The 12,619-nt window shown below is 31.5% G+C and overlaps 1 protein-coding gene across 1 annotated transcript in view; it reads right to left on the reverse strand.

Moving 5' to 3' along the window:
• BRD7 (bromodomain containing 7) overlaps window positions 1-12,619 on the reverse strand; it is a 45,030-nt gene that overhangs the window by 21,971 nt on the left and 10,440 nt on the right. The window contains exons 3-5 of the mRNA XM_001371333.4: window positions 5,242-5,371; window positions 4,794-4,851; window positions 2,780-2,924 (exon numbers count right to left, since the gene is read on the reverse strand). Of these exons, the coding sequence (XP_001371370.1) occupies window positions 2,780-2,924; window positions 4,794-4,851; window positions 5,242-5,371 (333 nt within the window). The remainder of the gene's footprint in view (window positions 1-2,779; window positions 2,925-4,793; window positions 4,852-5,241; window positions 5,372-12,619) is intronic.

A 12,619-nucleotide genomic window follows, 5' to 3' on the forward strand; every position in this document is an offset into this window, starting at 1 on the left:
TTAAGGGTTTTAATTTTCAGGTTTGTTTTACTTGCTGAAGGGAGAGAAGGTTACTGGGAAGAACAGATTAATTAAAAAATGCTTGTTAATTAAAAAAATTAAAATACTTTAAAAAAAAGTAACATTCTGTTTCTTTTCTCTTAACCAAATATACAGCACAAAGGTCATTAAAAACAAGACTATAAAACCCAAGTAACTACCCAAATGGGTAAATGGATATATTCACCCTTTATCCTGGAAAATGTGATAAATAATAGTTTCTGTCAGTTTTTTTTTTCTAAAAAAGTCTATAATGTACACTACTATTTAATCTTTAAGCTTAAGATTTTTTGTATATTCATTCACTGATTTAGTTTTTTTTCTGATCTTATTAATAGATTAAGATAAACTAAAGAATTAAAATCATTTTATGGCTCTTTTCTCCCCCCTAAGAAAAGCACAAGAAATATAGAATGCTAGGTTTTGTAAGCAGTTCAAGACATTTCAGTTATGTGATAAATATTAACTATATTTATCCAAAGATGTTTGGAGGAAATACTGTAATCTATTGGAATTTTCTCAAAGATAGAAGGAAAACTGAGGTAATTTTTTTTCTATTAAAAACAGAAGATCTGAAATGTTTAACTAGATGATTATAACCAACTTTATACCAGCTTAAATATTAAGGAAACACTCCTTATTTATCTGAACATGAATGCAATTCAGTAATCTGAATATTATTACCATCTGTTAGTGCCTTCCCTATCCCAGAGATTACCTAGAAGAGGTATCCCTTCCTTATTCTGGGGATAAAGGGCATGGTGTCCCTGCAATCTGGGAAACCTGTATAAATTTTTTTGACCTTCCCTTTGTACCACAGAAATCATCTGAATTTTTTCTTTTTCTTTTATGGGTGTTTAGAGTATCTTATTGTAAAATCTGGGTTAAGTATTCAATCATAGGCTATATATAGATTAATGTTAAGATATCTCCCCATTTCTAGCCTTTGTGTGTCATCTGCTGGCTTTCAGGTTCTTTTTTCAAACTTTAATTTTTTATTTGTTACCTTTTTTTTTAAGTATTTTAATTTTTTAAGTTAACAAGCATTTTATTTATGCATTTCTGAATTCATGAGCTTTTTCTGTGTCATCTGTGGCTTCAGCAAAACTCCCCAAAAATTTCCATTTAATTTCTTATGCTGACCTATAAGATATGGAAACCATGATGGGGAAAGCTAGGATGTAGAAGGGATACCTGTATTTATTTTGTATTAGATTCCTCAAGGGCAGAGGCTATCCAGTCTTTCTTTGAATCCCCAGCACTTTATAGTGCCTGGCACATGGAAGGTACTTAATATTTATTGACTGTATATACTTATTTATGGACATGTAGTGTTTCTCAATAAAATGTAAACTCTTTCAAGGTAGGCATTATTATATTTTTTATCTTTGTATCCATAGCACCTAGCCAAGTACATAGTAGGTGCTGAATACTTACAAATTAATTATATGATAAACCAATATTCAAATTAGAAATTAAATGCTAATAAACCAAATAAATCTTGGGATTAAATCAAATGTCACTTCTTTGTGAAGCTAAGCAAGATAATTTTAAGGAAGAGAACATGGACTAGTATGTATCAGTATACAGTATAATTTGGCAACTTAAATCAAGGAATTGTTGGTTATTAGGTAGATAAACTCTTATAGTACACTTGCTAGGGTAGAGGGTGATTCTACCCATTTAAATAGTGGATCTCAAAACACACTCTGGAAGTTCCTTGGCTTCTATATTATTATTTACTCCTCTATTTACCTTTCTATTATACATATGGCTGGAAGAAAAGAAATGGATACAAATTGTAAGGAATAAAGATGAGATTTATAGGTAAGCTTTTCTTCTATAATTGTTAGGATTTTGTTCAAAAATTATTTCTGAGAAATTATTAAAGAATAAGAAGGGTAGAATAACTCCACTATTTCAACTGGTAAGTACAGGGCCTGTTTTAAAGGAAGTTTAAGTAGATGTGTCCCTTCATCTCTAGAAGATTATATCAGAAAAATACATATATCTTTCTTCCCTCTATAGATACTACAGCCATTTAAAAGTGAAATCAACTTCAACTATACCTGTTAACAAACATATACATTGTCTTCATAGCTTTCTGTTTGCTTAAAAGGTTTTCCCCAGAAAATGAGGGGCAGGGAGAAGAGGGAAGGTATATAACTAAGATAAAGTAGAATTTAGAGAACAATAAGAAAGAATGTAATTAAGTTTTACTTCCTTATGGAATATCTGTGGTCAGATCAATTTGTTTTCTGATTATTTCCTTGGAAATATGCATGTTTTTTTAAATGGTCATAAAAGGAAAAGAATACTGGTTCTAATTAAATTTCCATCTGAAATATGATTTTATTTGTTTTGATCTGAAATTAACATTATAATATCCCTGTTTCATCTCAAAGCCTGGGAAACAACATTTTAAAAATATTTATGAAACTCATGCAAAATTTTACTCTAAAAAAAATACCATATGGTGTATTTCATCTGGTTTTCTATCACAAAACTTGTGAGTTTTCTGAGACAGAAAATACAGTCTTGGAAATAAAAAAATATTGCTCTGTGCACAATAAAAGGTCAATAGGAAATATTCTGAATACCAGATATGCAGATTTCTACCAAGCGTTAGTGTTTAAAGAATCCAAAACATTGGCTCTAGACTGAATAAAGATGGTCAGCTTTATTTTGTGTCACAGGTTAGCCTCTTTCCTCAAAGAAAATACAAATAAATTATAACTACCTTCAGTTCTTCTATAGATTGGTAGTCATTGTTCTTGATCTTCTCTTTCATAGTACTAAAATCCATTGGGTGTTTAATGATCATAGAGTAGCCAGGAGCAATAAAATCAGTCACAGGAAATGAAAAGAAAGCACTTGGGTCCTTTCTGTGAAGATATGAAAGAGGCAATCTTATTTTTCTTTTCTACTATAAAAGGTTCTACTGGTCCAGGAGCTGAAACTAGAGAAAAAGTTCCCCCTAGCTGAAAGAAATCAAAGTAAAAGGCAAGAACTATTTTTCACTTAGAACTGAAGTAAAGGTGTTCTAGAACTAGTAAATTAATTATTTAATAGCAGCATCCCAATGTTTTACAAACAAGCTTCATTATTTAAACATGCAGACTACTTAATTTAGGATACCTCTACATATAGAAAAAGCACAATAAAGGAAATAAACAAGACTGGTAATCCAGTTGGTGATTATCAAAGATGGAAGAAAAGAGCAGAGGTGATAAACTTCATAAACATTAATATACAACTGCCTTCGCTCCTTGAAGGAGCATCCCACCATATGATCAGGTCACTTCTACCAGATATATTTGTAAAAATCAGTATGTAGTCAGGAACATAGTTCATGTAATATAAGTAACTAACTGTGTAAAAATGAAAAAAAAATATTCAACATAATGAAGACTCTTACATTTTATTATGGTTTCATGGCATTAGCCATTACTGGAATTTTCCTTCATAACATATAAGAAAACAAATCTCATCACTTTAGCATCACACCTCATTTTTGATCAAAAGATGAAAGTTTTTTTAACCACTGAGGACATTCAAAACAATGTGCTATATATACACTCTGAAAGCAATTCTAAGAAAAGTTCGAAGCATGTTTTAAACAATGGTATTATGATTCTGAAAGGGTCAACACTTTTGAATATACAAATTTTATGCTTGTTAAAAAAAATCAGTCATCAGTTCATAGTAACTGCCAGATATTCCATCCATTCTTCTAATCTTTAGAGGCAAAAAAATCTTTTAGCAGGCAACAAAAGATACTAGTTTTTATTAATCTGTTACTATACAGTAGGTGAGATATCAGACCAATAAACTTTCTGCATTTCATGAAAAGGCTGAATTATATGTGTTGAACATTTAGTACCAAGAACTTTCTCTAGGGAATTTCTTTGTGATAGGCATTGTGATTCATGCATGAAAAAAACCCCTAAATATCAAGTTAATTTAAAATTTATGCCTTAACCTAAATTTGACTGTTAATGTTCTGCAAACAATCAATATAACTTAAAAATATAATTTTGGAAGAAAGAACCAAACCAAAATAAGTGAGTACAAATTCTGAATAAGGTTATTGTTTTTCAAAATATAACTAACAGGATTCAGTGTCTGGATTAAAAATAAAAAGTTCTAAGTTTACTCTATTCAATCTCTTAAAACAGAACAAATTATTCCTTCTCCTACTGGGAAGATGCTGAAACTATTCCATGTGACCAACAATGGAAATGCTGGCCAAATTTAAAACCTGAGACTCAGAATGTTCTATTTAAAAGGAGGCTCACTATCTTATTTGATATACAGTATAATTTACTTCTTCCAGAGTTTAGTCTGCATGTAATTAATATTTACAAAACATTCATGATGCTTTGGTACTATATAAACACAAAAAGGCACCTCTAACTATTAATAATAAAAGTAAAAATATATGTTCTACTTATTTCTGGTTTTGAGCTTTAACATTATAAAAACTTTAGATCAAAGGAAAAAACTATCATGAAAAAGCATTACTTAACAGCATACAAGTTGCCAATTAAAACAAACAAAATGGGGACATCTGATTACTCAGCATCTTGTAGTACTTTTTGTTGCCAGACAAAATATTTATCATCCAGTTTAAGATTAAGTGATTTTGGACCAAGGCCACATAGTATAGACTTTAAAAAGTGGCTTCCACAAATTATATATCCTCTATATTATGAATGTGCAATTTCAATGCAAAGTGCTGAATATACCTTTACCTTTGTAATTGCCTCATCAGTTGATTCAAAGCCTCTTGAAGGGGTGTTTGTTCTACTTCTAAAGTACAAAGGAAAGAGAAAAAAAAGGTTTTACCAAAGAAAATTTGGATCATATGGCTTGAACAATAGTTTCATGTGATACCGTTTATACATTGGACATTTCTTTTGGTGCCCTCAAAATCGATATATGTCTTTCCTTTTTTAAAGCTTAAGAATAGAAATTTCACTCATGATTCAAATGGTTCCACCGTTTGAAAACAGATTAAAAATGAGAGCTTATTTGATAATTATCAGTATAAAATGTGAAGAAAACAAAAGCTTTAAAAAAAGTAACAACTTACTCTGCCTAACTGAAATGGAACCATTTTTTCCCAGACAATAACTCTTAAAGCAATTTTTTATTTTTTTGATGCTTTGCTCACAACAGTAAATTCTAAGCTATTCTCACCTTCTTGCTTGGACAGTGAACTAGTCAGAGGCTTCTCAGGGGGCAATTCTAGTCGTATAGGAGTCTGACACTGAAGTTCTTTTTCTGCCTCACTCTCAGCCCGATCCCGATCTCGCTTTCTTTTATCCTCCTAGAAAAAGAGATGGTTGATTCACATTAGTTTCAGAAGAAAAAAGGAAAGCATTAACAAAAGTAAGCCAATTTTAAGTATGAAAAATAGATGTTGTTGCCATCTACTGGAAAAAGTAGAGTAGAACAACAGATGTATATACATATATAAAGAGATTTGAAGAACAGAATTTGAACAAACATTTAATTATATAACTCCTCTTTCAGAAGGACAGGCTATATTTCTTTGAACCAATTTTTGAAACAGAAAATGTCAAACTTTCTTCTTTATGGTCAGGCAATTTGCTTTTTTTTACTCTGAAAAGGAAAATAATATTCTTCTCTCAGGATGTTTTATTCTAGTATTAAGAATAGCTTTAGGGGCAGCAAAGTGGCTCAGTGGACAGAGTCAGGTCTGGAGATGGGAAGTCCTCTGTTCAAAACTGACCTCAATAGATCTTAACTGTGTGATCCTGAGTAAGTCACTTAACCCCAATTATCTAGCTTTTACCACTATTCTGCTTAGAACAGATAATTAATCTCAACCCTAAAACGGAAGGTAAAGGTTAAGAAAAAAAAAAAGAATTGCTTTACTCACCTAATCTTTTTTGTTTTCAATAATTTTCACCATAAACATAAACCAACAACTTCAACCCAAACCTACCCCCTCCCACATAACTGGTACTATTCACATTAATAACAAATGACATTTATATAATGCTTTAAGGTTTATAAAATGCATTATTTGATTCTTATAACAATACTGTGAGAAAAGTACTTTTGTTATAATCCTAATTTTATAGATGGTGAAACAAAGATTTAGACAGGTCAAATGACTTGCCAATGGTCACACATTGATAAATGCAAGAAGTGGGATGTGAATTAAGTTTTCCAGAGTCTAGCATTTTATATATCATGATGCCTCTTTTCAGAATAAAAGAATTAATAGATTAACAGTAACTCAATGTCCCATTCTGAACTTTATCCATTTGTTTGTATAAGCATATAAGGTAAAAGAATAGAATTATAGTCAATATTTAGTAAATTATAGAGTTATATAAATGAGCCCAAGCTTTTCCCTGAAACAAAGACTGATATCCTTATGGTGATGTTGTATGGCTGTGTATGTCTGAAGAAATAAAAGGTGAAAATCACACAAAAGGCAATGGAGAAGGGAATAGGGGACATGAGCATAGTATAGCACACAACAAACAAGGAATTATGTAGAAGAAGTTGTATAAAGGATGTTTAAGATGGCCAGAAAAAAAGATGGGCTGGCCGAATAGCAAGTATAAGTTATAATTGAAAGATAGCCTGTGTATTCAAACAAGGTAAAATTATTTTGAGGAAAACCCTTATGGCATCGGGTAGATACGGATAAGAGCTGTTTAAGATAGGCAGGCAAGGGTTATAATCTTCATTTTTGGACAAAATAACAATACTGATTTCAACATTCATTAAGTTAAAGGGACAAAACTGGATATAAGATAGCTCCTCAAAATTGTGTTGATATAGGATTTCTTTCATTATCAGAGATAGAAATTTTTTTCAGAAAATTATTAAAATTTATGTTTCTTCTTTTGTATGTATATACCCTTTGATCATCTCTCCATTAAAGAATGACTAGATTTCTATCAGTTTGCTATAGTTGAAGCTGGAAGTAAGAATCTAGATGTCACATTTTTCCTCAACCATATTTATCATTATTTTATTGATTTTCTACTTTTTTTTTGTACATTATCAAACTATTTGATACCAACAGAGCAATTTAAGGTTAACAAAGCACCTTGTATACATAATCTCATTAGATCCTTAAAATAACCCAGGATACTATACATATTTGTACCCCCATTTTAAAGAAGAGGAAGTATGGCTCAAATAGGAAAAATAACTTGCCTGTGGTCATTTAGCTTATAGCAGTGAGAAAATGTGAATTTGGTCTCTTCTGATTTCAAGTTTAGTGCTCTCTCCACTACTAACATGTTACTTCCCAATTTCCCAACAATTTCTTATAATTATTTTATTGTTTCAAAAAAATTTCTCAAATGGTTACTTGATTCAGGCAACAAAAACAAAAACATGTCTCTGACTTTAAGGAGCTTGGGTTCTACCAGGAGCATCCAATACATATATAGCTAAATATAACCAAATAGGGAATGAAGGAGTGAAAGATCAAAAAGTTGTACTAGTATTTGAGAAAGAAGCTGTTAGTGGTGGGGGTGGGGGTGAGGATAAGGGGGAGAAGGTAATAAAAATCACAAATTACAGATATGTATAAATATTAACTATTTGTGTTCTAAATGTGAGATCCTTGTCTGCTGCCTAATGGAAGAACTGAATCATATGAGTCTTGACATTCTTATTACAAATGAAACCAGAAGAGGAAGTTGAAGCTAAATAGAAGGATGGCTCATAAGTTGTCTTTGGAGAAACATATAAATGAATTAGTGGAGATAAAACTGGTACAAAAAGAAACATAATTTAATGAGAAACTTGGTCACCATGCCTTAGAGTATTTGTGATGAGGAATTTTCAAAGAGACCACCATGAAAAATAACTGCCTTTTATGAGCTTACTTATATTGTAAAGGATGAGGTGGAGAAATTCTATAAAGATCTCAAAATGACTCTACAAATTAAATCATCTTATGCTTTAATACTTGATTACTTCAATACAAAAGAGAACAGATGTGAGGATAGTGAGAAAAATTATGGAAACAGTTGTCTGGGAAAAAGAAATCATAGAGGTTAAGGGTCATATATTATACTAGTATAGTATCTGGAACATAGAAAGTCCTTAATAAAAACTTGTAGATTTAATTATGTATAATCACACCAATAACTTGTTCAAGCAAGTAATAATAGCTTTCAGGCTTACAAAGTACTTGAGATATATTTTAAAGCAGAGATTTTAATTTTTTTTTCTTTGCAGGTTTAAATTATCCCCTTTACTTACTCAATGAGAAGGCAAGAAAAACAAAACCTATTGTGAATATGTATAGTCATGCAAAACAAATTTCTGTCCCCCTAATATCCTCTACCAAAAAACTCCAAACAAATAAACAAAAAAAAGCAAGCAAGAAAAAATAATTCTTTGATTTTCTCCTTGAGCCCATCAGTTCTTTATCAAAAGATGGATAGCATGTTTCCATGAATTCTTAAGAACAGTTATGGGTTAGTTGCACTGATTTATGCTACTAAGTCTTTCAAAGCTGATTTATCTTTATAATGTTGCTGTTACTGTATACACATATATACTGTATACATGTTCTGGTTTTGTTTGTTTCATTTTGTAACAGTTCATATAAATCTTCCCAGGTTTTTCTGAAATTATCTACTTCATTTCTTACAAAACAATGGTATGCCATCATATTCAATATATCATAACTTGTTTGGCCATTCCACAATAGAAAGCATCTCCTTAGTTTCAACCAGTGAGTTCCTGCCTCAGTAGCTTGGTTGGGTTTAGCAAACATCATGTTTTTGTGTTCATGCCCTTCTGTATATTATTGTATGCCAAATCTATTCCACTGATCAACCTCTCTACTTCTTACCCAATACCAATTTGTGTTGATGATTACATCTTTGAAGCATAATTTTAGATCTAGTACTGCTAGGTTCCCTTCCTGTCCAATAGTGACTCTGACCATTTCATTAATATTTGTAACTTTTTGTTCTTCTAGATGAATTTTGTTATTATTTTTTCTAGCTCTATAAAATAATTTTTTAGTAGTTTGATTGGCATGGTACTAAATAACTAAATACATTTTTGTTATGTTGGCTCAGCCTACTCATGAACATGAACTATTTATTCAGTTATTTAGCTCTGTCTTAATTTCTGTGAAGAATGTTTTGCAATTGCATTTAGGTAATGCCTGGGTATATCTTGATGGGTAGACTGCCAAATATTTGGTATTATCTATAGTTATATGAAATGGTTAATTGTTCTAATTCTTCTAGCTGGATTTTGTTGGTAATATGCAGAAATGCTGATAATTTATGTGGATTTATTTTATATATTGCAACTCAACTAAAGCTGTTGTTTCTTTTTTTTTTTAAAACCCTTACCTTCCGTCTTGGAGTCAATACTGTGTATTGGCTCCAAGGCAAAAGAGTAGTAAGGGCTAGGCAATGGGGGTCAAGTGACTTGCCCAGGGTCACACAGCTAGGAAATGTCTGAGGTCACAGATTTGAGCCCAGGACCTCCCATTTCTAGGCTTGGCTTTCAATCCACTGAGCTACACAGCTGCCCCCTAAAGCTGTTGTTTCAATAGATTTTTTTAGTTGACTATAGAGTTCTCTAAATAATTCATTGTATCATCTGCAAAAAGCAATTGTTTTGTTTCCTCATTGCTTGTGATTTCCTTCAATTTCTTTTTTCATCTCTTATTGCTCTATTATGATACTATTAGATACTATTAGAATCACACTGAATAGTAATGGTTATAATGGACATCCTTACTTCACTCCTAATCTTACTGGAAAGGCTTCTAGCTTATCCTCATGATAAATAAACCTTGTTCTTTGGCTTCAAATGGATACTACTTATCTTTTTAAGGAAAGCTTCATCTTCTCATGTACCTCTAGTGTGAAAAGAAAAGAGTGTTTTATTTTGTCAAAAGCTTTATCTACATCTATTGAAACAATGCAATTTTTGTTGTTTCTGTTATGGTCAATTTTGCTTATACTTTCCCTAATATTGAACCAGTCATGCATTCCTGGCATCAATTTAGCCTGGTCACAGTGTATGATCTTTTTGATATATAGCTATAATCTCCTTGCTAGTATTTTACTTACATTTTTTGCAAAAGTATTCGTTTAGGGAAATTTCTGTTTTGGTTTCTAGGTTTATGTATCAAGACCATATTTGTGTTACAGAAGGAAATTTGGTTTCCTTATTACCTATTTTTCTGAAACAGTGTATATAGTATAGGAACTAATGTTCTTTATATATCTACTAGAATTCACTTGTAAAACTATCTAGCCCTGGAGTATTTTTGTTTGTTTGTTTTGTTTTGTTAGGGAGCTCATTTATGGTTTGTTGAATAAATAACTCTAACAGGTTTATTTAAGCATTCAATTTCTTATTCTGACAATCTGGGCAATTTATAATTTTATTAAATATTCATCCATTTTGTTTAGATTGTCAATTTTATTGGCATATATTTGGGCAAAATTGCTCTTAGTTTTTATTTCATCTTCATTGATTATGAATTTGACTACAAAAAAATAAACCAACTACCTTACCTTCCATCTTAGAATCAATACTATGTATTGGTTCCAAGGCAGAAGAGTGGTAAGTTAAGGGCTAGGCAATGGGGGGGGGGTGGGGTGGGGGTGGGGGGGTGGCAAGTGACTTGCCCAGGGCCACACAGCTAGGAAGTGTTTAAAGGTCAAATTTAAACCCAGGATCACCTGTCTCTAGGACTGGCTCTCTCTCAATCCACTAAGCCATCTAGCTGTCCCCTGAATCCAACTTTTAAATTCTTGATATTGTTAATTTAGTTTTCTTCTTGTCAGTTATACCTATATTATTGGCTTTAAAAAAACAATTCCTAGTCTTATTTATTAATTCAATGGTTATTTTATCTTCAGTTTTGTTAATCACTTCTTTGATTTTTTCAGGATTCCTATTTTAATATTTAATTTGGAGTTTTAAATTTGTTGTTTTTCTAGTTTTTTAGAAAAAAGTTGAATGCCAGTTTGTTGATCTGTTCTTTCTTTTATTGATATGTTTAAAAATTTCCAAGAACTGCTTTGATTGAATCCCATACATTTTGACATGTCTCACTGAAGACATTATTTCTATGATTTCATTCTTTCGAATTTGGTAATTTGGTTTCTAATTAATTTTTTTGTGTATGTTTCCAAGGACCTTTACTGAACATAATTTTTATTGTAATGTGGTAGGGAAATGATGTACTTAATTTTTCTAGGGAAATGATGTACTTAATTTTTCTACTTTTGTTTGTGAGGTTTTTATGCCCTAATACATGGTCAATTTTTGTGAAGGTGCCATGCACAACTGAGAAATATGTGTACTCATTTTTGTATTCTCCAGATGCTCATCATATGTATCTTTTCTAAAATGTTATTTCATTAACTTCTTTCTTCCTTATTTTATCATTAGATTTATCTAGGACTGAGAAGGATAAATTAAGGTTCTCTACTAATAGTTTTACTGTCTGTTTCTTCCTGCAACTCACTTAACTTTTCCTTTAAGAATTTGTATACTCTGATAAATTCAAAATGAGTAAATTAATTAAACATAAAGAGTGAAATCATAAATAAATTAGGTGAATAGTATACCTGTCAGATTTGTGGGAAAGGAAGGAATTTAAGACCAAGCAAGATATAGAAAACATTACAAAATGTAAAATGAATGACTTTGATTATATCAAGTTAAAATTTTTTTGGTACAAACCAAACCAATGCAACCAAAATTAGAAGGGAAGCAACAAAATGGGAAAAAAAAAATTATAACAAAACTCTGACAAAGGTTTCATTTCCCAAATGTATAAGGAACAAAGTCAAATTTAAAAAGAATTTGTATACTCTGCCATTTGGTGCATAAAAGCTCATTACTGATGATAAGTCATTGTTTCTGGCACCTTTTGGCAAAATGTATTTTCCCTGTTTATCTCTTAAGTAGGTCTGTTTTTGCTTTGTCTGAGGTCAGGATTGCCACCTCTGCCTTTTTTACTTTAGTTGAAGTATAATAGATTCTACTGCAGAGCCCCTTATTTTAACTCTATGTATATTTTTCTGTTTTGATCTTTTATAAAAAACATGTTAGGTTCTGATTTTTAATCCATTCTGTTATCCTCCTCCATTTTATGGGTGAGTTCATCTCATTCCTACTTACAGTTATGATTGGTGACTGTGTATTCCCCTCTAGTCTATTTTTTGTTTCTTCTCTCTTTTTTAACCATGTCCCCTTCTCAATCTTATCTTTGCTTCCAATAACTACCTTTTCCTACCCTCTCTCTTATTTTTCCTTTCCCCTTTTTTCTTAACCCTTTCCCTCCTGCTTCTCTGTTGTTTAAGGTAAATTTCTGGGCTCAACTGCATATATTCTTTCCTCTCCAAACCAGTTCTGAAGAGTAAAGATTCAAGTGTCACCCATTCTCCTCTACTGTATTAAACTCTTCCTTCTGTACTCCATTTATGAGAGGCAATTTTTCCATTCTTCATTTCTTCTTGCTTCTCCAACTGTATTCCTTTCCCCCCCTTCTCTCCTCCTTTTTTTTTTAAACCCTAACCTTCCATCT

This window comes from Monodelphis domestica, chromosome 1, assembly GCF_027887165.1.
Source record: "Monodelphis domestica isolate mMonDom1 chromosome 1, mMonDom1.pri, whole genome shotgun sequence".
In the NCBI taxonomy this organism is placed as follows: domain Eukaryota; kingdom Metazoa; phylum Chordata; class Mammalia; order Didelphimorphia; family Didelphidae; genus Monodelphis; species Monodelphis domestica.